The sequence below is a fragment of the Pristiophorus japonicus genome, chromosome 2 (assembly GCF_044704955.1).
Source record: "Pristiophorus japonicus isolate sPriJap1 chromosome 2, sPriJap1.hap1, whole genome shotgun sequence".
NCBI classification, from domain to species: Eukaryota; Metazoa; Chordata; class Chondrichthyes; family Pristiophoridae; genus Pristiophorus; species Pristiophorus japonicus.
In genome coordinates, this window is record NC_091978.1 from 88,860,440 (window position 1) to 88,883,604 (window position 23,165).

Sequence of the window (23,165 nt, forward strand, 5' to 3'; positions counted from 1 at the left end):
AAACGTATAAAATTCTTAGAGGGCTTGACAGGTTAAATGCTGAGAGGGTGTTTCTCCTGGTTGAAGAGTCTAGAACTAGGAGTTTTAGTCTCAAGATAAGGGGCTTGCCATTTAGGACTGAAATGAGGAGAAATTTCTACACTCAGGGTAATGAATCTTTTGAATTCTCTACCCCAGAACACTGTGGAAGCACAGTCGTTGAACATATTTGAGATGGAGATCGGTACATTTTCAGAACACTACGGGAATCATAGGATATGAGGTTAGGGCGGGAAAGTGGGTTGACGTAGCAGTTCAATCATGATCTTATTAAATGGTGGAGCAGTCTTATGGACTACTGCTGCTCCCATTTCATATTTTTTTTATTCATTCATGGGATGTGGGAGTCGCCAGCAAAGCCAGCAATTATTGCCCATCACTAATTGCCCTTAAGAAGATGGTGGTGATTCATCTTCTTGAACCGCTGCAGCCCGTGTGGTAAAGGTACTCCCACACTGCTGCCCTTGTCCTTCTAGGTGCTGGAGGTCACGGGTTTTGGAGGTACTGACGAAGAAGGCTTAGCGAGTTGCTGCAGTGCATCTTATACATGGTACACACTGCAGCCATGGTGTGCCAGTGGTGGAGGAGGTGAATGTTGAAGGTGATGGATGGGGTGCCAATCAAGCGGGCTGCTTTGTCCTGGATAGCGCTGAGCTTCTTCAGTTTTGTTGGAGCTGCACTCAACCAGGCAATTGAGAGTATCCAGCACACTCCTGACTCATGCCTTGTTGATGGTGGAAAGGCTTTGGGAGGTCAGGAGGTGAGACACGCCATGCAGAATACCTAGCCTCTGACCTGCTCTTGTTGCCACAGTATTTATATGGCTGGTCCAGTTAAGTTTCTGGTCAATGGTTACCCTCAGGATGTTGATGGTGGAGGATTTGGTGATGGTAATGCCGTTGACTGTCAAGGGCCGGTGGTTAGATTCTCGCTGGTTGGAGATAGTCATTGCTTGGCACTTACCACTTATAAGCCCAAGCCTGGATGTCGTTCAGGTCTTGCTGCATGTGGGCTTGGGCTGCTTCTTATGTTCTTATGACTAGTGAAACTAACGTGTAAAGAGGAATACCACAATTTCACACTTACCAGTGTGTCCATTATTGGTTAAAGTGAGTGATTCTGTTTCTGGTAGTTTGTATCCTTCAAGAGTGATTACAGGAAGGGTTTTGTCAGACAAGGTTTTTCTAGTGTCGATATTGATAGGAGACTGTGATTTCCCATTACATAGCTTGTGGTCTTTGCTCCAGTCTTGATCTGAAGAAAAACAAAGCACCATTGGTTGTGATTTACTGTACTGGGTGTGTATTATCACTGCTATACAGATTTTTGCCAGGAGTACTTTACATACATAGTATATAATTACTTCATAGGGTGGAAATTCCAATTGGAAAATTTACATATAAATACTTAACACATTCACACTACATTCCTGTTTATGTAACTATGAATCTATTTATAATAATTTCTAACCATATGAGCAATTAGATTATAGATTATTTAGAAATATGTTACGATAGATGCATGGGATTGCCACCCATTTTCTTGCACAAAAACAATTTATTTAAAATAGTTAACGTATACTACATTACCTTAATAAACAGTGCTAAAATTAACCTTCTTAAAAAATGTTATATTATTACTAACTTTAACACGTTTTTATTTATTTTTGTCAAACAAAGTATTTTCTCTCCTACTTTATTCCACCAGTTTTATCCCTGCCCTGAAGTTGTTGACTCAACTAGGGGATACAATTCCAATGTGATGCTCCTTGGTGCTCACCAGAAGAACATATCGCCCATGAGTATCTGTCCATTAAAGTTATGAATGGAAAATTGCGGGCAGGGACTGGCAATTTTGCGATACATGCTCTTGGCAAGCACTGACCAGCTGTTCAGAATGATTGCCACCTGTTTCCATGGGTACCAGTTGCTCTCTAGTACCTTGCGAGCACCATTGGAGCAGTCCGGGGAGCGGAAGGAGCAGCGTGGTGGCCTGGCCCAGCAGTCTCGTGGTCCCCAGCCTGCGAGCACCATCAGAGCAGGCCGGGGAGCAGAAGGTGCAGTGTGACGGCATACCGCTCCAGGGAGCAGCATATGCTGGAGCAGGAGGGTGACAGCAGGAAGGGAGCGACTGGATTGGACATCACCAAGATCCAGGTCGCTGATTGGAGCGTGGTGCAGGTACAGCAGGGGTGGTGAGGTCGGGGCGCAGGAGCGGCGTGTGATCATAGAACGACATGATTGGGGCCCAGGAGAGACGTGAGTTTGGGGCCCAAAAGAGGCATGGGCTCAGGGGCAGTACGGGCCAGCCCACACTGCGATATGTGTGCGCACTAGGTCTGTGCAGCAGAACTGGTCTCCAATCGTCTTGGTCAATCCTTGCCGCTGGACCAAGACCTAGCTCTGTCAAGCCCGTGTGGTGGATAGTGTGCAAAGCCCACCACACCTTAAAAAAAATCCACGCACAGGCATCAAGGTTTAGTTCGGGATCTGGAATATTAGGTCCTTCATTGAAACACCTGCAAACTTTTTGGATTCGATTCGAGGGACTGTCGATGATGATGAGTACCTTGCCCAATTGGCCACTCTTTACTTTGTATGTGAGCCTAATGTCAGCAGAGCATTCGAGTATATAGCTCATCGCAGTTGAGCAAGTTCCCATCCTCATCTGATATCCACACCTCCAATCTTCCAATAGACCTTGCTGAATACAGATCAGGAATCGTAAACCTGAATTATTTTCTCTCCCTAAGCCAGGGGCTTTGAGGCCAATTACAATACATCCCAACTGAGATCAGCTAACTCAGAACAGACTATAGATCGAATCTGAGACCTTTGTGGGCTCACCATTGAAATGCATTGAACAGTGTGAAGTTGCTGTACTTACATAGTAGATGCAAACTAATATGTTAGAGCTGGCCAGAAGTGGTGCAAGGAACCTGTTTCGGAGCCATTTAAGGTCTGCGCATATTTAATTAAACCATCTGGATTAGTTGTCAGAGATTCTTTTAACAATGTGCTAATCGAAGCACTGACCACATTCGACCAGCTCCATTGGGTGGGCCACATTGTTCGCATGCCCGACACGAGACTCCCAAAGCAAGCGCTTTACTCGGAACTCCTACACGACAAACGAGCCCCAGGTGGGCAGAGGAAACATTTCAAGGACACCCTCAAAGCCTCCTTGATAAAGTGCAACATCCCCAATGACACCTGGGAGTCCCTGGTCTCAGTGGAGAAAGAGCATCTGGGAGGGCGCTGAGCACCTCGAGACTCGTCGGTGCGAGCATGCGGAAACCAAGCGTAGACAGCAGAAGGAGTGTGTGGCAAACCAGACTCCCCAACCATCCTTTCCTCCAACAACTGTCTGTCCCGCCTGCGACAGAGACTGTAATTCCCGTATTGGACTGTTCAGTCACCTGAGAACTCACTTTTGGAGTGGAAGCAAGTCTTCCTCGATTTCGAGGGACTACCTATGATGATGATGAATTGTTAATTAGCCCTAAGCAAGACCCGGCAGACAGGGGAAGGCCAGCTCAAGGAAGAAGAATGCTGCCTCCAATGCTGTGATAAAAAATGAGCTAGTTGGACGTCTCAGAGACTCCCCTTGCAGATTAAACGAATGCCTCATTACCCTGCAACTCACCCTAGCCTGGAACCAGTGCGGTATGGGCATCAGTGCGTACACCCCAACACTGGAAGCTACAGACGAGACCAAAGAGCAATTCTACTCCAGCCCGAACATTCCCTGTCCCGAGCCCCACTGGGCGACAAGTTGATCCTCCTCGGTGACTTTAATGCCAGAGTTCCAAAGGACACAAACCTCTGGGGAGGTGTGATCGGCAGAGAGGGGATAGGGAAAACCAACTTCAACAGTACCCTCCTCCTGACGAAATACCTAGAACATGGTCTTGTCATAACTAACACCTTGTTCCATCAGAGAGAAAAGTACAAGGATTCATGGCAACACCCTCGCTCCAAGCACTGGCATCTGCAAGACTACGTCATCGTCCACAGGAGGGACCGCAAGGGCATCCGCATCACCCGCGCCATGACAGGAGCCGACAGGACTGACCACCACCTAATCCGCTCTGTCATCTCCATCAATATAGCCCCAAAATAGTGGTGGCAACAGAAACGCTGCCGCAGGAAAATCAACGCTGGAGCACTCAAAGACCCTGCTAAGAAAGCCCTATTCAGCCAGTGCCTCACAACCAACCTGACGACTTCCAGTGAACCGGAGATGCAGAGTGACCACAGCACTTGGTCTGCCCTCAAGGCCTCCATAATTAGCACCTGTGAAGAGACGCTTGGTCACTCCGCCAGGAAACACCAAGACTGGTTCGACGAGAACGACCAGCAGATCCAGGAGCTAATAAGCCGCAAGCGCAAGGCATACTTGAACTGGAAACAGCACACAACTCAAAAGCAAGAAAGCAGCTCTATAGTCATCTGAAGGCCAAGGTCCAACATAAAACTCGCGACCTAAAGAACAGATGGTGGGTGTAAAAAGCGCAGGAGATCCAGCAACTAGCCAACAACTACGATGTGCGTGGATTCTTCAGCGCAATCAAAACCACCTATGGCCCAAGCACCCAAAGCCCTGCCCCACTGCAGGCCAAGAACAGAGAAGTACGCATCAAGGGCAGAGAGGCAGTCAGTGCCCACTGGAAGGAGCACCTCGAAGATCTCCTTAACTGAAACTCTGTCTTTGACATGAGTGTCCTCAATCTATCCTGCAGCATGCTACCCTCCACCACCTCAGCACAACCCCAGCCTGGCATGAGGTTGAAAAGACCATCCGACAACTGAAGAACAACAAGGCCTCAGGAGCAGATGGAATCCCCGCCGAAGCACTAAAGCATGGCGGAGAAGCACTACTGGCATGAATCCATGACCTCATTTCTCTTATTTGGAAGGAGGAGAGCATGCCGGGGATCTCAGAGACGCTGTAATCATGACCATCTTCAAGAAATGTGACAAGTCCGATTGCGGTAATTACAGAGGACTATCCCTGCTGTCTGCCACAGAGAAAGTCATTGCAAGAATTCTCCTCAATCGCCTTCTCCCAGTGGCTGAAGAGCTCCTTCCAGGGTCGCAATGCGGATTCCACCCACTAAGGGGTACAATGATCTTCACCGCACGTCATATTCAAGAAAAATGCAGGGAGCAGCACCAGCCTCTGTACATGGCCTTCTTTGACTTCACAAAGGCCTCCGACATGTTCAACTGTGAAGGATTATGGAATGTCCTCCTCAAATTTGGCTGTCCTCAAAAGTTCGTAGCAGTCCTCCACCTGCTTCAGGATGACATGCAAGCCGTAATCCTGACCAACAGATCCACCACAGACCCAATACACATGTGGACCGGGGTCAAGCAAGACTGTGTCATCACACCAACACTCTTCTCGATCTTCCTTGCTGCAATGTTCCATCTCACCCTCAATTAGCTCCCCACTGGAATGGAGCTAATCTACAGAACAAATGGGAAACCTCCAATGTCTCCAGGCCAGATCCAAGGTCGTCCCATCCTCTGTCATTGAATTACAGTATGCAGACGATGCCTGCATTTGCGCACACTTGGAGGTCGAACTCCAAACCATCGTCAACACCTTCACCAAAGCATACGAGAGTATGGGCCTTACATTAAACATCCATAAGACAAAGGTTCTCTACCAACCTGCCCCGGCCACAAGGCCTTGGACAACGTGAACCATTTTCCATACCTCAGGAGCCTACTGTCAAAAAGGGCAGATATCAATGACAAAGTCCAATACCGCCTTCAGTGTGCCAGTGCAGCCTTTGGTTGCCTGAGGAAGAGGGTATTTGAAGACCAGGACCTCAAACCTGGAACCAAGCTCATGGTCTATAGAGCAGTAGTGATTCCCACACTCCTATATGCTTCAAAGACATGGACTAGGTACAGCAGGCACCTCAAAGCACCGGAGAAGTACCACCAACGCTGCCTCCGCAAGATCCCTCAAATCCATTGGCAGGATAGGCGCACCAACGTCAGTGTTCTTGCTCAGGTCAACAGTCCCAGCATCGAAGCATTGACCACGCTCGATCTGCTCCGTTGGACGAGCCACATCTTCCACATGCCCGATATTAGACTCCCAAAAAAGCGCTATACGAGTTCCGACATGTCAAGCGTGCCCCAGGTGGGCAGAGGAAACACTTCAGGGACACCCTCAAAGCCTCCTTGAAAAAAATGCAACATCCCCACCGACACCTTGGAATCCCTGGCCCAAGACCCCTCAAAATGGAGGAGAAGCATCCGGGAAGGCGCCGAATACCTCAAGTCTCTTCGCCGGGAGCACGCGGAAGCCAAACGCAAACAGCAGAAGGAGCGCACAACAACCCAAGCACCCCACCCACCCGTCCCTCCAACCACCGTTTGCCCCACCTGTGGCAGAGACTGTAGGTCCCGCATTGGACCTATTGTATTCTTGTGGAAGCAAGTCATCCTCGACTCTGAGGGACTGCGTCAGAAGAAGAAGAACTGCCAATGATCCTCTCTGGCACCGAAAATTAACTATTACAAGTATGGAGTCTCATTCCTTCAGGTTTCAATTATTGTTGGATCTTTAAAAAATGTGAAATTTATAATTTATATATATATTTTACTTTTTCTTTCTGTCTCTTTCTCTCTCTCACTTAATCCAATCTTTCTTTCCCTCTCTGTATTTCTCTCTGAATTCACCCTCTCTATTTACTTTATTATCAGTCCATGAGCTGTTTCTTTCACAATTCTTCAATCCGATTGATTAAGGAGATACACATTGCCACACAAAAGGTTACTGCAGAAGATAAAGGTACGCGGAGTCAGAGGAAATGTATTAGCATGGATAGAGAATTGGCTGGCTAACAGAAAGCAGAGAGTCGGGATAAATGGGTCCTTTTCGGGTTGGAAATCGATGGTTAGTGGTGTGCCACAGGGATCGGTGCTGGGACCACAACTGTTTACAATATACATAGATGACCTGGAAGAGGGGACAGAGTGTAGTGTAACAAAATTTGCAGATGACACAAAGATTAGTGGGAAAGCGGGTTGTGTAGAGGACACAGAGAGGCTGCAAAGAGATTTAGATAGGTTAAGCGAATGGGCTAAGGTTTGGCAGATGGAATAGAATGTCGGAAAGTGTGAGGTCATCCACCTTGGGAAAAAAAACAGTAAAAGGGAATATTATTTGAATGGGGAGAAATTACAACATGCTGCGATGCAGAGGGACCTGGGGGCCCTTGTGCATGAATCCCAAAAAGTTAGTTTGCAGGTGCAGCAGGTAATCAGGAAGGCGAATGGAATGTTGGCCTTCATTGCGAGAGGGATGGAGTACAAAAGCAGGGAGGTCCTTCTGCAACTGTATAGGGTATTGGTGAGGCCGCACCTGGAGTACTGCATGCAGTTTTGGTCACCTTACTTAAGGAATATCCTTAAGGAAGGATATACTAGCTTTGGAGGGGGTACAGTAACGATTCACTAGGCTGATTCCAGAGATGAGGGGGTTACCTTATGATGATAGATTGAGTAGACTGGGTCTTTACTCGTTGGGAGTTCAGAAGGATGAGGAGTGATCTTATAGAAACATTTAAAATAATGAAAGGGATAGACAAGATAGAGGCGGAGAGGTTGTTTCCACTGGTTGGGGAGACTAGAACTAGGGGGCACAGCCTCAAAATACGGGGGAGCCAATTTAAAACTGAGTTGAGAAGGAATTTCTTCTCCCAGAGGGTTGTGAATCTGTGGAATTCTCTGCCCAAGGAAGCAGTTGAGGCTAGCTCATTGAATGTATTCAAATCATAGATGGATAGATTTTTAACCAATAAGGGAATTAAGGGTTACGGGGAGCGGGCGGGTAAGTGGAGCTGAGTCCACGGCCAGATCAGCCATGATCTTGTTGAATGGCGGAGCAGGCTCGAGGGGCTAGATGGCCTACTCCTGTTCCTAATTCTTATGTTCTTATGTTTGTCCTGCTTATTCGTGTCCCAGATGCCTGGTTTTCTTCATCGCGGGTTTTTCAGCTCGCACTTCCAGACACTTGTGGCTCCAAGTATCAGCGAGATTAAACGGGCAAAGCCAAGTCTAACTGATGGCAGGTGCCATTAGGTTCAACCCGACAGCAAATTATAGCCCATTATATCTGTACCCACAGAGTGTTAACCAAACACATGGTGATATATGATGTGTCACATCAACAGTCAGCCTATTAAGGACATAGTCTCCTTATCCACATTTGTAGACAAAAATCAATGCCGCTCCATCTTCCTCCCCTCATCCTGGATCCTTTCCTCATGCTACTCCCAGCTCCTACCTTATGTTGCTACTCCAGGAGATTGCGAGATCAGGACTTGCTGGCCATAGTGGCCAGCAATATTCAATCACTCAGAGCAGCAGCAACAGGGGGAGATAGGAGCTAGGAGAAGTGGTATGGGGGAAGGGAGGCGAGTACCAGTTTGAACTGAGGAGAGACAAAGAAGATTACAGCATGGACTGAGGGCAAGGAGAAGAGAGTGGGGGGTAAAAGTGACATATCACCACTTTTAGAAATGTCCCGAATGGATCACTAACAGCCAGTTCTCTCCTGATATTTAAAACACTCCATAATTCTCACAGTTCTTCCTGTCGAAAATTAGGTCCCGAGAGGCACGCACATCGCATTTGAGACTTTATCATTCACATTGCATTGCTTTGTGTACCTTGTATCATATGTGGCACAGACAGTTCGTACATTACGCAATGTGTGCGATAACATCACAAATATGATACATATGCATCTTAGTACTCAATTATCAGCAGGGAAAAAAGCTAATTATTTGCAATTTAACAGTGGGAAATGTTTTACTGCCTCGTTTGATTCTTCACAGGGAGTCTTAGCAACTAAACCAAGCTGAAACTTGAGAGTGAAAAAAGAGCCTCCATGGACTGGGGGAAGGAGGGAGATGGAAAATGTCTGTGTCAATGTAACAACTGTATAAATAATTTTAAAATAAACAAACAATATTTTTAGCAACAAATAGAACTAGAGCACATCCATAATAGTCTGTAATTTCTTGGCAAGAAGTGAAGGAAATTCTCTGCAATGTTTGACACTAGCTTCCATTATACAAGTGATGGAATGTTGTGTATACCTGTAGCTTAAGAACATAAGAAATAAGAGCAGGAGTAGGCCATCCGGCCCCTTGAGCCTACTCCGAGCATGGACTCAGGTCCATTTCCCTGCCCTTAAGTTATGACAAGACCAAGTTTCAGTGCACTTTCAGTGCAGCCGTATGTCATAAAGTTATATTCAGCACATATTTCTATGATCTTGGGGCTGAATTTCTTCTGTTTAGTGCACCATGTGCACCTGGCTTTGAGGCATTTGTAAGAGGAGACCTGGTACTCAGTGTTTCTGTCCCCCTTTGATTGACACACATTTCTAGAGACACTAAGCAGCTTGGCCACCTAATGCCCTCAAAATACTTTATTGTATACATAAAATTATTTTGATTTGAGCTGTTATTCCATCAGGGACTGGAATCCTAGCTTGATTTTTTTTCTCCAAAATAAAAATGTTTGGAGTATCGCTTCATTTTGGCACCTCTCCAAACCGGCATTACACCAAATGTCATTGAAGTGAAAGAAGCAAGGCTTGCAACACTGCCCCAATGTGAATATGTCAACACTCTTGCAGTAAGCCTGTTGTGATGATGCCAAAACATTTTCTCTTAAAATATATCTTGTCCACGACAATAAACAACATTCACGAAAATTACAGACACAAAATTCAGGTTTAGCGCTGGTAAATGTAGCAGTACAGAGTCTGTTGGGAATTTCCTCAGGGCCACTGTCATCGGCCTCTGTAACTTCAGCAGATAGATGTGTGATCTTCCACTGAAGTCACTGCTGGCTGATCGAGAGGCACCTCGGAAGGAATTCCTGGCGTAGCTTTTTATTTGCCCTCTTTAATCACGGGACAGCAGCAGCTGTTGTACATTCATTATTAATCTTTGATGTTACTGTTAAGGTCAACTTAGAATCAGGCTGTGCATTCAAACAACTATTAGTACCTTCATAATTCCAATGGTCGAGCATATTACCTTAGGGAGGAAGCAGAAAAGAATCATTAATGTGATTGAAAAGCCAATAGTTGTTGCCAAGAAAGATAACAACAGTTTTAAGATTAGTTGTAAACAGCAACCTTTTAAAGCCCTTGAAACGTTTAAAAACTTGCCTTGGGCCATAGCACAAAATGGGCCATAGTGAATCACAGGTCGTTTTACACTGTCCGATTTTACAAGACCAATTTCACCCCCTTTGACTGGAGTTTCTTTATGATAAACATCTGAGGCTTGAACAGACGCACTACTGTGTATGTGTAATTGAGATTGACAATCATAAGTCCAGAAATTGCTCCTCTTGTGCGATTTTGGAGTAATTCTGATGGGGCAGAGTCAGAAAATAGGGCAGAACTCAAATCTGATGGGTTTCTGCTCCTTTTACACTACTCAACGAATTACACTTCAGGGGTGAGCATTTCTGGCCACCCCGCTCCCACCACTACATCATAGCAGCACTTTGGGGACATTTCTGAGGTCAATCCCAGGCCATAAGGACCCTTGATCAACATCTGCTGTGAGCAGATTTGGCTACATTAAAGCCTAAAGTCGGAAAGGCCAACAGTAATCAATACCAGAAGGATCAACTGCTGTTGCTCTGCGTTCCTGCTGTCTCCATGGGGCTGACCTCCCCTGTTACACCACTGCAAGTGTGGGCTTCCAAACCTATTGTTTAAGTAACCCTGTCCTAGGGGTCGTGGTGTCAGCTTAGTGTGAGGAAGAAGTTCAGTTGCACTGTATCTCTGGCGGTGCAATGGCACCGTGGGACTTTGGCCTATATCATTTACTATACACCGGCAAATGAAAAAACTTGGATCGATGTTATAGATGTATGTTCCTTTAAGTATACCACCGAAAGCTGCAAAGACATACTTGCTACCTACTCTGATTCTGCATTGAAATTTGGAATTAAGAAAATGAGGAGTTCAATGTACCTCTGACGTACTTAAAAGGGATGGAAAGTCTAGGGGGATTATAGTTCTTAAAGGAATCACTTCAGGTCAGGATATTATGATCCCCTTAAACTGAATATTCGTTTCAACTTACCTCTCTTGCCAGTACTTTAAGTAAATGTTGGCCTTTTATGATAGTCTTTCTCGGTGAATTGTCAAAAATTGGATAACATGTAGAGTTCCTGTCCCAACAAATCAGGACTCTAATCTATAGTTTCAAAGTTCAGGTTAATTCCAGAAACATTCTGTTTGAAAGAGGAGTGTAAAGCACACTGATGGCCTTTGAAAACATAAGCCTTGATTTTCTGATGGGAACCTCCCATTTCACTTGTTTAAATTGGATGGCCTGGATTGGAACATGGGCCAGAACTCTGCCCTTCAGCATCCACTCTCTTTCCCACTATAATTTCCAGTGGTCTGAAACAGGCAGGAGTCACTGTTATGGGTGTCCGCCGCCCATGCCCCTGACTCAATTTCCATCTGTCTAGACGATTCTTTGTGCTCAAACATTAAAAAGGGAACTCTTTAAACCTATATCATTTCAAACTGTTTTTTTATTCCTGTGAAAGTGGTTATAAAAATACAATAAATGCCCTTGAGCTCTAGCTATTGGTCAGGGAAATAGGCCAGTGTGGCATTATTGCAGGCTGTGGGTCCTTGTTCTCAGCCCCTAGAATGAGGTTTCCTGGCTGAGAAAACACAAAGAAACCCACAAAGACCACAGAGAATAAAAACGGGCTAACAACTCTTTTTTTTCTCTTTTTCTCTCTTTATCAAGGCCGGGGCTCTTAAATAACATCTCTGCACATAATTCAAATTAATTTCACTTATTGCTTTAAACAGATAAAATGGCCTACTGGGATATCCAATCTCAGAGTTAGAGGAATCTCCATTTCAACAGGTATGCAGGTAATGGTTATGTTACTGGACTAATAATCCAAAGGCTTTGATTAATAATCCAGAGAATTTGAATTCAAATCCCACAATGGCAGTTTGCGAATTTGAATTCAGTTTTGAAAATATCTGGTTGCGGTTCACAGACCCGATACTAAGTGGCAGACCAGCCAATTAACATCATTAAGAGGTAGTTTAAAGGTACAGTTGAACCTCCTTTATCCGGGACTCCCTTATCCGGCACCACCCCTCGTCTGACACCATTCCCGGTCACCAGGTGGCGCATGCGCAGAACTCCAACATGAACAACTTGAACAAATTGAAGTCCTTCCTTGCTGCCGATTCTCACAATCGCTCGCCTGACCCCGCGATCCAACGCCGCCCCTCACGATCTCTCTGCCGCACTCCCAGCCCTAAGCCAGCCAGCCCCAATATCCCCTTGCTCAGTACCTGTACCATCCAATTTAACGTGACCTACCCTCGTCCGGCAAAATCCTTTATCCGGCATAGGCCAGGTCCCGAGGGTACCGGATAAAGGAGGTTCAACCTGTACTTAAAAATAATTTTTACCACGTACTTACCATTTTTCCAAGTTTTTGAGCAGCCGCCCATTACTCGGGCTTCATGTCAGGTAAGTATGTTGGGTTCTCAATTACTCTCCTTTGCTTTGACTGGTTGACAGCTGTAAAAAAGCTACTATTTCACAGCTGTTCACTTTCCAATCTCAGAAGCTGTAGCCTTCAGATTTTGGAAGACACGTTTGAATAGTATACAATTTGGAAGTGTCTGCAGTGAACGCTCTATTCACTGTCACCTCCTTAGAGCAACCTCTCTCACCATTGACAGATCGCTTCTGTCATCTCAACTTCAGCTGCCATCTATTCCAGCAGCATCGGTGCCCTTGAGAAAATCTCACCTTGGTCATCAGAATCCCACCACAATCTGCCCCAACACCAACATCACTAAACACATCAGAATCACCAACAACAACACCAAACTTCTCCGCAATCACCTGATGCTGCACAGAACACAGGACATCAGCACCCGACCCCATTGCTACACAGGACACCAGAGATGGCCTCACCATAGAATCATAGAAGTTTACAGCACGGAAGGAGGCCATTTCGGCCCGTCATGTCCATGCCGGCCAACAACAGGCTATCCAGCTTAATCCCACTTACCAGCTCTAGGTCCATAACCCTGCAGGTTATGGGACTTCAAATGCATATCCAAGTACTTTCTAAATGTGGTAAGGGTTTCTGCCTCTACCACCCTTTCAGGCAGCAAGTTCCAGACCCCCACAAACCTCTGCATGAAGAACGTTCCCCTCAAATCCCCTCTAAACCTTCTACCAATTACTTTAAATTTATGCCCCCTGATTGTTGACCTCTCTGTCAAAGGAAATAGGCTCTTTCTATCCACTATATCTAGGCCCCTCATAATTTTATACATTTCAATGAGGTCTCCCCTCAGCCTCCTCAGTTCTAAGGAAAACAAATCCAGCCTATCCAATCTGTTCTTATAGCTAAGATTCCCCATTCCAAGCAATATCCTCATAAATCTCCTTTGTACTGTCTCCAGTGCAATCACATCCTTCCTGTAATGTGGCGACCAGACATGCACACAGTACTCCAGCTGTGGCCTAACCAGTGTTTTATATAGTACAAGCATAACACCCCTGCTCTTATATTCTATGCGATGGCTAATAAAGACAAGTATTCTGTATGCCTTCTTAACCACCTCATCTACCTGGGCTGCTACCTTCAGGGATCTGTGGACATGTACTCCAAGGTCCCTTTGTTCCTCTACACTTCTCAGTGTTCTACCATTTAATGTGTATTCCCTTTCCTTGTTAGCCCTCCCCAAATGCATTACCTCACACTTCTCTGGATTAAATTCCATTTGTCACTGTTCTGCCCACCTGACCAGTTGATTGATATCTTCCTGCAGTCCGCAGCTTTCTTCTTCATTATCAACCACACAGCCAATTTTAGTATCATCTGTAAACTTCTTAATCATAGCCCCTATATTCAAGTTTAGATCATTGATGTACATCACAAAAAGCAAGGGACTTATACTGAGCTGTGCAGAACCCCACTGGAAATATCCTTCCAGTCACAAAAACACCCATCAACCATTACCCTTTGCTTCCTGCCTCTGAGCCAATTTTGGATCCAACTTGCCACTTTGCCTTGGATCCCATAGGCTTTTACTTTCGTGACCAGTCTGCAACGTGGGACCTTATCAAAAGCTTTGCTAAATTCCATATACACTACATCTTACGCACTACCCTCATCGACCCTCCTAGTTACCTCCTCGGAAAATTCAATCAAGTTAGTCAGACACGACCTACCCCTGACAAATCCATGCTGACTGTCCTTGATTAATCCGTGTCTTTCTAAATGAAGATTTATCCTATCCTTCAGGATTTTTTCCAGTAATTTACGCATGGAGGTTAGGCTGACAGGCCTGTAATTACTCGGTCTATCACTTTCTCCCTTCTTAAACAAAGGTACCACATTAGCAGTCCTCCAGTCCTCTGGTACCACACCTGAAGCCAGAGAGGACTGGAAAATGATGGTCAGAGCCTCTGCTATTTCCTCCTTTGCTTTGTTTAACAGCCTGGGATACATTTCATCCAGGTCTGGGGACTTATCCACTTTCAAAGCAGCTAAACCCTTTAATACCTCCTCTCTCACGATGTTTATTTCATCTATTATTTCATACTCCTTTTCCTCGATAGCAGTATCTGCATTGCCCTTTCCCTTTGTGAAAACAGACGCAAAGTATTCATTAAGAACCATACCCATATCTTTCGCCTCCACACAAAGATTACCCTCATGGTCTCTAATAGGCCCTACCCTTTCTTTACTTATCCTCTTGCTCTTAATATATTTATAAAACATCTTTGGCTTTCCTTAATTTTACTTGCCAAGAATTTTTCCTGCTCTCGTTTTGCTTTCCTAATATCCTTTTTAATTTCAGCCCTGGACTTTCTATACTCCTCTAAAGATTCTGCAATATTTAGTCCTCAGTATCTGTCATAAGCTTCTCTTTTTTTCTTTATCCTACCCTGTATGTCCCTTGACATCCAGTGGTCTCTTGATTTGTTAGTCCCACTCTTTTTCTTTAAGGGCACATATTTGGCCTGAACCCTCTGGATCTCCTCCTTGAATGCCTCCTACTGCCCTGACACTGATTTACCTTCAAGTAGCTGTTTCCAGTACACTATGGCCAAATCACCGCTCAGCTTAGCAAAGTTGGCTTTTCCCCAAATTAGAACTTTTATTCTTAGTCTATCCTTGTCCTTTTCCATAACTGCCTTAAATCTAACTGAATTATGGTCACTAGTACCTAAATGCTCTCCCACTGATATCCCTTCCACCTGCCCAGCTTCATTCCCTAAAACCAAACCCAGAACCCCCCTCTCCCGTGTTGGGCTTGCTACATACTGGCTAAAAAAAGTTCTCTTGAATGCATTTTAGGAATTCTGCACCCTCTATACCTTTCACACTAATTTTGTCCCAATTAATATTAGGATAGTTGAAATCCCCAACTATAACTGCCCTATAGTTTTTGCACTTCTGAGAAATTGGCCACATAGTTGCTCTTCTATCTTCCTCTCACTGTTTGGGGATCTATAGTACACTCCCAGTGTGATCGCTCCTTTTCTGTTTTTCAGTTCAACCCATATGGCCTTGTTTGATGATCCCTCTAACATATCAGCCCTTCTCACAGCTATAATTGTTTCTTTAATCCTCCCTTCCTTTCTAACCCCCTCTCTATACCATCTGAAAATCCTGTAACCAGGAATGTTGAGCTGCCATACCTACCCCTCTTTTAGCCATGTCTCTGTAATAGCTATAATATCATACTCCCAAGTGTCTATCTGAGTTCTCAGCTCATCTGCCTTATTCGCTATACTCCTTGCATTGAAGTATATACTATTTACTACAGCCAGACCTCCTTGTTGACTACTTTCTAACCCTTGTTTCCTCTGTCCTTCAAATTCACTTTCTACATTTTTGTTTTTCAATTCCAGCTTTACTCCCCTCCGTACTGAATCTATTCTCATGTTCCCATCCCCTGCCAAGCTAGTTTAACCCCCCGCATCCCCTTCGAGGATATTAGTCCCGGCTCTGTTGAGGTGCAACCCGTCCGGCTTGTACACCTCCCCTAGAAGCAGTCCCAATTCCTCAGGGATCTAAAGCCCTCCCTCCTGCACCATCTCACCAGCCACGCATTCATCTACTCCATACTCCTATTTCTGTACTCACTAGCTCGTGGCACCGGGAGTAATTCGGAGATTACTACCTTTGAGGTCCTGCTTTTTAATCTAGCTCCCTAAACTCTGCCTGCAGGACCTCATCCCTCTTTCTACCTATGTCATTGGTACCGATATGGACCACGACCTCTTGCTGTTCACTCCTGCCAGAATGACCTTCACATTTACTTCACTTGACGCTATAAACACTGACTGCCACATGATGTGCCCATGCCACACCATAAGGCATCCCTGCAATGACCCAAGCCATTCCTTTCACACTCATCACCATTGCAGGAGGTACCTTTATGTCTCACCTTTCACTACAGCTCACTAAGCCACTTCTGAAGGTTCATACATATCTGTCCAAGAATGCAAAATGTTCAAAATAAAGATTTCATTGTTTGAGAACACATTAACAGAAACTCTACATGAACATTGGCTAAAAAGACCCAAGTTCCTACCTTTGTGTGTTGTTACTTTATATGATTTACAAGGATGAGGGTGAGTGTGAGGTGTGGCGAGTGAGATGGGGAAGTGATAGAGAGTAGAGAGAGAGGGATGGGTGGATGTGCAATGTAAGTTGGTGTGAGTGAGGATGTGAGGAGTAGGGTAGGGAAGGCAGAGTGATGGGGATGTGATGAGCAGCACAGCAGGATGAGGTTGAGTGTGGCTTTGCAGTAACGTTTTGTGATCTACTGCGATCATTGAAAGGTTTGTGCCACTGCAGCCAGCTCCTCCTGATCACATCCTTGCTTGTGCCCTTCTGTACAATGTGCAACCAGGCTGTGTTGGTGTCCTGGGGAGGTCTCTTCCGCCCATTGGAAGGGAAATTTCAGGTCATCCAAAACTCGGTGGCCCGTGTCCTAACTCACACCAAGTCCTGCTCACCCATCATCCTTGTGCTCACTGACCTACATTGGTTGACTACATAAGCAACGCCTTGATTTCAAAATTCTCATGCTTGTTTTCAAATCCCTCCAGGGCCTCGCCCCTCCCTTGCTCTGTAATCTCTTCCAGCTCCACAACACCATCCTCCCGAGATATCTGTGCTCCTTTAATTCTGCCCTCTTGAGCAACCCTGATTATAATTGCTCAACCATTGGTGACCGTGCCTTCTGTTGCCTAGACCCTAAGCTCTGGAATTCCCTCCCTAAACCTCTCCGCCTCTCTACCTCTTTTTATTCCTTTAAAACACTCCTTAAAACCTATCTCTTTGACCAAGCTATTGATCATCTGCCCTAATTTCCCCTTATGTGGCTTGGTGTCAAATTTTTTAAATCTCATAATACTCCTGTGAAGTGCCTTGGGATTTATTACGACGTTAAAGGCGCTATATAAATACAAGTTGTTGTTGAGAAGCACCCTTTGTCGATTTTTTTTTTTAACTCAAGATAATTTTACTTTTAAAGTGGCTCAAATACTGTATTCCACAGATGGTACAAGATTGAGGGAGGCATGCCAGGGAGATAAGCAGACACCAGACGATAATTTTAGACTTTGATACAATGATCTGCAAAAGAGCAAAGGACAACTGCCTCTTTTGCATCTGGTCAGCAGAGAATCAATTGTAGAGCGGAGTGCCTGCTATCTGCAGCAAGGATACTTGCAGCCAAGTTGCAACATGGGAATGCCACTGCTCGTGGTGAGCAAGGTATTCACTACCTTAACTGTTAAGGCTGTGGCTCAATTTCAGCTAGCAATGCAATGTCAGGTAGTGCCGCCAGCAATTTCATCTCAAGCATCATGTCATGGCTACCCACTTCATCATGTTGCTGCATTTTCCAAGGTATAACAGGTATATGCCTGGCCAGATATAACAGCAGACAGCCATCACAGAGAATGAGATCAGACAGTATCGCAGAGTGAAAACAGGCAGCAGAGAATGAGAGAAGGCAGTGTCACAGAGAGTGTGAGCAGACAGCAGAGTGTGGAAGTAGACAGCAGAGAGTGAGAGCAGACAGAGTCACAGAGAGTGAGAGCAGAGTCACAGAGAGTGAAAGCAGACAGAGTCACAGAGAGTAAGAGCAGAGATTGAGAGCAGAGAGTGGGAGCAGTGTGTGGGAGCAGAGAGTGAGAGCAGAGAGTGGGAGTAGACAGTGAGAGCAGAGAGTGAGATTTTGCTCTTACTGTGTCTTTAGGGGTTATAGTTCTTCGTGTAGAGCTACAAAAATCAAAATAATTGTAAGGAAATTCGTGGTCTATGGATTATTCAAGTCCTATCATGGCAGTTTGAGAAGTTGAATTAAAAAAAGTTAAAATGAAGAGCACACAATTCCATTGTTTCTTTCAGATCTGCTCCCCTATGAAAACAGAGTGTAGAACCTTGTGAAATGCACACTTGTGATCTATTCTAAGCATACTTTGAAGCTCAGAATTTTGTTTTTTTTGGGGGGTTAAACTTCCTTCTCCAAATCAGATATCTGGGTAAACTTATCTGGTATATCTAATAAGAAACCAAAGAATGTATGTGACTGGTTATTAAAAAATTGATGTTGAAGATTAAATGTGATTATTCTCTTCAACTAGGAAACATAGAAACATAGAAAATAGGTGCAGGAGTAGGCCATTTGGCCCTTCGAGCCTGCACCACCATTCAATATGATCATGGCTGATCATGTAACTTCTGTACCCCATTCCTGCTTTCTCTCCATACCCCTTGATCGCTTTAGCCATAAGGGCCACATCTAACTCCCTTTTGAATATATCTAACGAACTGGCCTCAACAACTTTCTGTGGTAGAGAATTCCACAGGTTCACAATTCTCTGAATGAAAAAGTTTCTCCTCATCTTGGTCCTAAATGGCTTGCTCCTTATCCTTAGACTGTGACCCCTGGTTCTGGACTTCCCCAACATCGGGAACATTCTTCCTGCATCTAACCTGTCCAATCCCATCAGAATTTTATACATTTCTATGATATCACCTCTCATTCTTCTAAATTCCATTGAATATAAGCCTAATCGATCCAATCTTTCTTCATATGTCAGTCCTGCCATCCCGGGAATCAGTCTGGTGAACCTTCGTTGCACTCCTTCAATAGCAAGAATGTCCTTCCTCAGATTAGGAGACCAAAACTGTACACAATATTCAAGGTGTGGCCTCACCAAGGCCCTGTACAACTACAGTAAGACCTCCTTGCTCCTATACTCAAATCCTCTTGCTATGAAGGCCAGCATGCCATTTGCCTTCTTCACTGCCTGCATGCCAACTTTCAATGACTGATGTACCATGACACCTTGGTCTCGTTGCATCTCCCCTTTTCCTAATCTGTCACCATTCAGATAATATTCTGCCTTCCTGTTTTTGCCACCAAAGTGGATAACCTTACCTTTATCTACATTATACTGCATATGCCAATATTTGCCCACTCACCTAACCTTTCCAAGTCACCCTGCAGCCTCTTAGCATCCTCCTCACAGCTCACACTGCCACCCAGCTTAGTGTCATCTGCAAACTTGGAGATATTACATTCAATTCCTTCGTCTAAATCATTAATATATATTGTAAATAGCTGGGGTCCCAGCACTGAACCTTGCGGCACCCCACTAGTCACTGCCTACCATTCTGAAAAGGACCCGTTTATTCCTACTCTTTGCTTCCTGTCTGCCAACCCGTTCTCTATCCACGTCAATACATTATCCCCAATATCATGTGTTTTAATTTTGCACACTAATCTCTTGTGTGGGACCTTGTCAAAAGCTTTTTGAAAGTCCAAATACACGACATCCACTAGTTCTCCCTTGTCCACTCTACTAGTTACATCCTCAAAAAATTCTAGAAGATTTGTCAAGCTTGATTTCCCTTTCATAAATCCATGCTGACTTGGACCGATCCAGTCACTGCTTTCCAAATGCGCTGCTATTACATCTTTAATAATTGATTCCAACATTTTTCCCACTACCGATATCAGGCTAACCGGTCTATAATTCCCTGTTTTCGCTCTCCCTCCTTTTTTAAAAAGTGGGGTTACATTAGCTACCCTCCAATCCATAGGAACTGATCCAGAGTCTATAGAATGTTGGAAAATGGCCACCAATGGTTCCACTATTTCTAGGGCCACTTCCTTAAGTACTCTGGGATGCAGACTAACAGGCCCTGGGGATTTATTGGCCTTCAATCCCATCAATTTCCCTAACAATTTACTGACTAATAAGGATTTTGTTCAGTTCTTCCTTCTCGCTAGACCCTTGGTCCCCTAGTATTTCCAAAAGGTTATTTGTGTTTTCCTTAGTGAAGACAGAACCAAAGTATTTGTTCAATTGGTCTGCCATTTCTTTGTTCCCCATTATAAATTCATCTGATTCTGACTGCAAGGAGCCTACATTTGTCTTCACTAATCTTTTTCTCTTCACATATCTATCGAAGCTTTTGCGGTCATTTTTTATATTTCCTGCAAGGAACTAAAACCTAATCAGATATCAGATCCCGAGAATGTGGTGCATAGACTTCAAGACATCAAAAGGTTCTGATTAACATCAAGAAATCATGAGGAGAAATTCTGAGTACTTTATCAGTATAATTTCTGAACACCAAGATCTATTACAATTAGCAGCTTGAGAGATGGGAACAAACTGTGCAATTCATACAAACTTCATGATGATTTTGCAAATTTGCACTCATGATGTGCCGGGAGTGTGGAGTTCAATATATCTTGCACAACTTTACATCCATGAATTTTAATGGATAGAAAATGCCGGGCCCACTGATCTCTATGTTAGGATTTACAATATGTATTTCAGGCACACAAAGCTCCACATTGAGAGCACACATACATAAAATCGACCCTTATGAGCTGCAAGGTTCCATCATGTGAATCTAAGTGGACCACATGGGAAAAATCTCTTCTGCCTTAAAACGATGTCACTGTTCTTTTCATTCAAAGTACTCTCCCTTTTAAGGAAAAAAAATCACATAGTTAGGAAAAGCAGGTTTGTTTTCTGCATGGATATTGTCAACTTCATAGAATTATATAAATTACACCACAGTAGGAGACCATTCAGCCCACTAGAGAGGTACTGGTGTTAGATCCTCAACTCCTTTGCTTGCACCTTTACCTGTATCTTTTCAAATTATTTATATCTTCCCCTTTGTTCATCTAGTGATACTCCTGAGTTTATTGTTCCCTTCTTACCAAATTCAACAATCAATAGAAACAATCTATCAGTTTCAAAAACTTTCATTGAATTAATCTTCACTGTACCAATGAAAAATGGAGCGAAAAAGCTCCGTTCCCCAAGCCTTTCTCTCTATCTCTAACCTCTAATTCCCGAGACCATTCCAGTAAATCTTTGCTGCATCCTTTCTTGGTTCCAATCTTTTTCCTGTAATGGGGTGGCTAGAACTGCACGCAATACCCCAACCACAGCCGAAGCAATCTCTTGGACAAATTCAACATCACTTCCTAGTTGTTGGATTCCACATGCCTATATATAAAACCCAGAATCCCATTTTATTTTGTATCTGCACTCCCAACTTTAAAGATTTGCACCCCTCAAATTCTACTCGGTCAAGATTCCTCCACTCTGTTAACAATCTTGCCAATTCTTTGAAGGAATCAGATAAGGAGAAAGGGTAGGAAGGGAAGGGAAGAGCTAGGCAGATTGAGGATGAGGGATCCTCTGCGAGCGAGCATGAGTTGGGGGAGTGGTTGGAGGGTTAAGGATGAAGTGAGTAACAGCAGAGTAAGAAGGAGGGGAAAATACAGGGACTAAGTAGGTGGCTCAAAGGTGAAGAAGTAGAGGTAGTGGTGGGAGTGAGGAAGTGGTAGGAAGGGAAGGAGACAGTGGGAAGGTGAAGAGGCAGGGTATGTAATGAGAACAGGAGGTGGAGGAAAGAATGAATAATTGGAAGAGGGGATGGGAAGAAATGGCAACCCCATATCCTGCATTTTCCACATCCATGGCCATTGGCGAGCTGCCTGTGAGTGGTGCTTCAGGCTTCGTAGCTCACCAATCCCATGTAAATGAGGCCTGAAGTGCAACACATCAACCTGTTTGCCTGCCATTTTGAACTCCAGCCACTGGGTAGCATTGAGGAGCAATATTCAAGACTGTCTCTAACCACCATATTTTCTCCTGTTGCAGATAAAAGGTTGTGGGAGTCTGAGAGAACAACTGTAGATTCTAGATAGCCTTAAAGCTGAAATATGCTATGCTGAATTTATACCTCAGGAAACAATTTTCCATTAAATTTTGTGTGCCCTATCGAGAATGCTTTCCCACTGTGCTACTGTACTCGGTATTGGCCCCGTGCATCAGTCCCCACTTCTATGAACTGAAAGGAATGAGGAAGAGTCATGGGGAAAGAAGCATTACTTGGAATTAATCCCAGTGCCCAGACAGAACAAGCTTAAAATATAATATGGGTTTAGAGTTTGTTTCATTCTATCAGGTCAGTTATTTAGCAGCAGCATCCCTGCATGTCCTGTCCATGTTCATTCAGTTATTTTGGACAAACTGAAGAAATTCAGATATGTTTGACCATTTTATGGTAACAGGCATAGGTTTGTTGACTGCCAAGTTCAGATAATTTTGAGTTTAATTTGGATTACAATGTAGATTATGATATATTGGATTGATTTCAGTATGTTCATAGAATCATTGAATCATAGAAAATTAAGATACAGAAGGAGGTCATTTGGCCCATTATGTCTGTGTGGTTGAAAAAGAGTTACCCAGCTTAATCCCATCTTCCAGCAGTAGGTCCATAACCCTGTAAGTTACGGTTCTTTAAGTGCACATCCAAGTACCTTTTAAATGTGATAATGGTTTCTACCTCTCTCACCTCTTCTGGCAGTGAGTTCCAGACTCCCACCACCCTCTGGGTGAAAATATTTCCTTTTCTCCCCTCTAACCCTTCTACCAACTACTTTAAATCTATGCCCCATGGTTATTGGCCCCTCTGCCAAGGGAAATAGGT

At 44.4% G+C, this 23,165-nt stretch overlaps 1 protein-coding gene across 3 annotated transcripts in view; it reads right to left on the minus strand.

The window, feature by feature from the left end:
- Positions 1–23,165, minus strand: part of ca9 (carbonic anhydrase IX) — a 155,882-nt gene that overhangs the window by 71,669 nt on the left and 61,048 nt on the right. For 2 of the 3 annotated variants that reach the window (XM_070862484.1, XM_070862486.1), the window contains exons 2-3: positions 10,088–10,117; positions 1,126–1,293 (exon numbers count right to left, since the gene is read on the minus strand). In XM_070862484.1, the coding sequence (XP_070718585.1) occupies positions 1,126–1,293; positions 10,088–10,117 (198 nt within the window). The remainder of the gene's footprint in view (positions 1–1,125; positions 1,294–10,087; positions 10,118–23,165) is intronic. The other variant, XM_070862485.1, reaches the window with a different exon arrangement.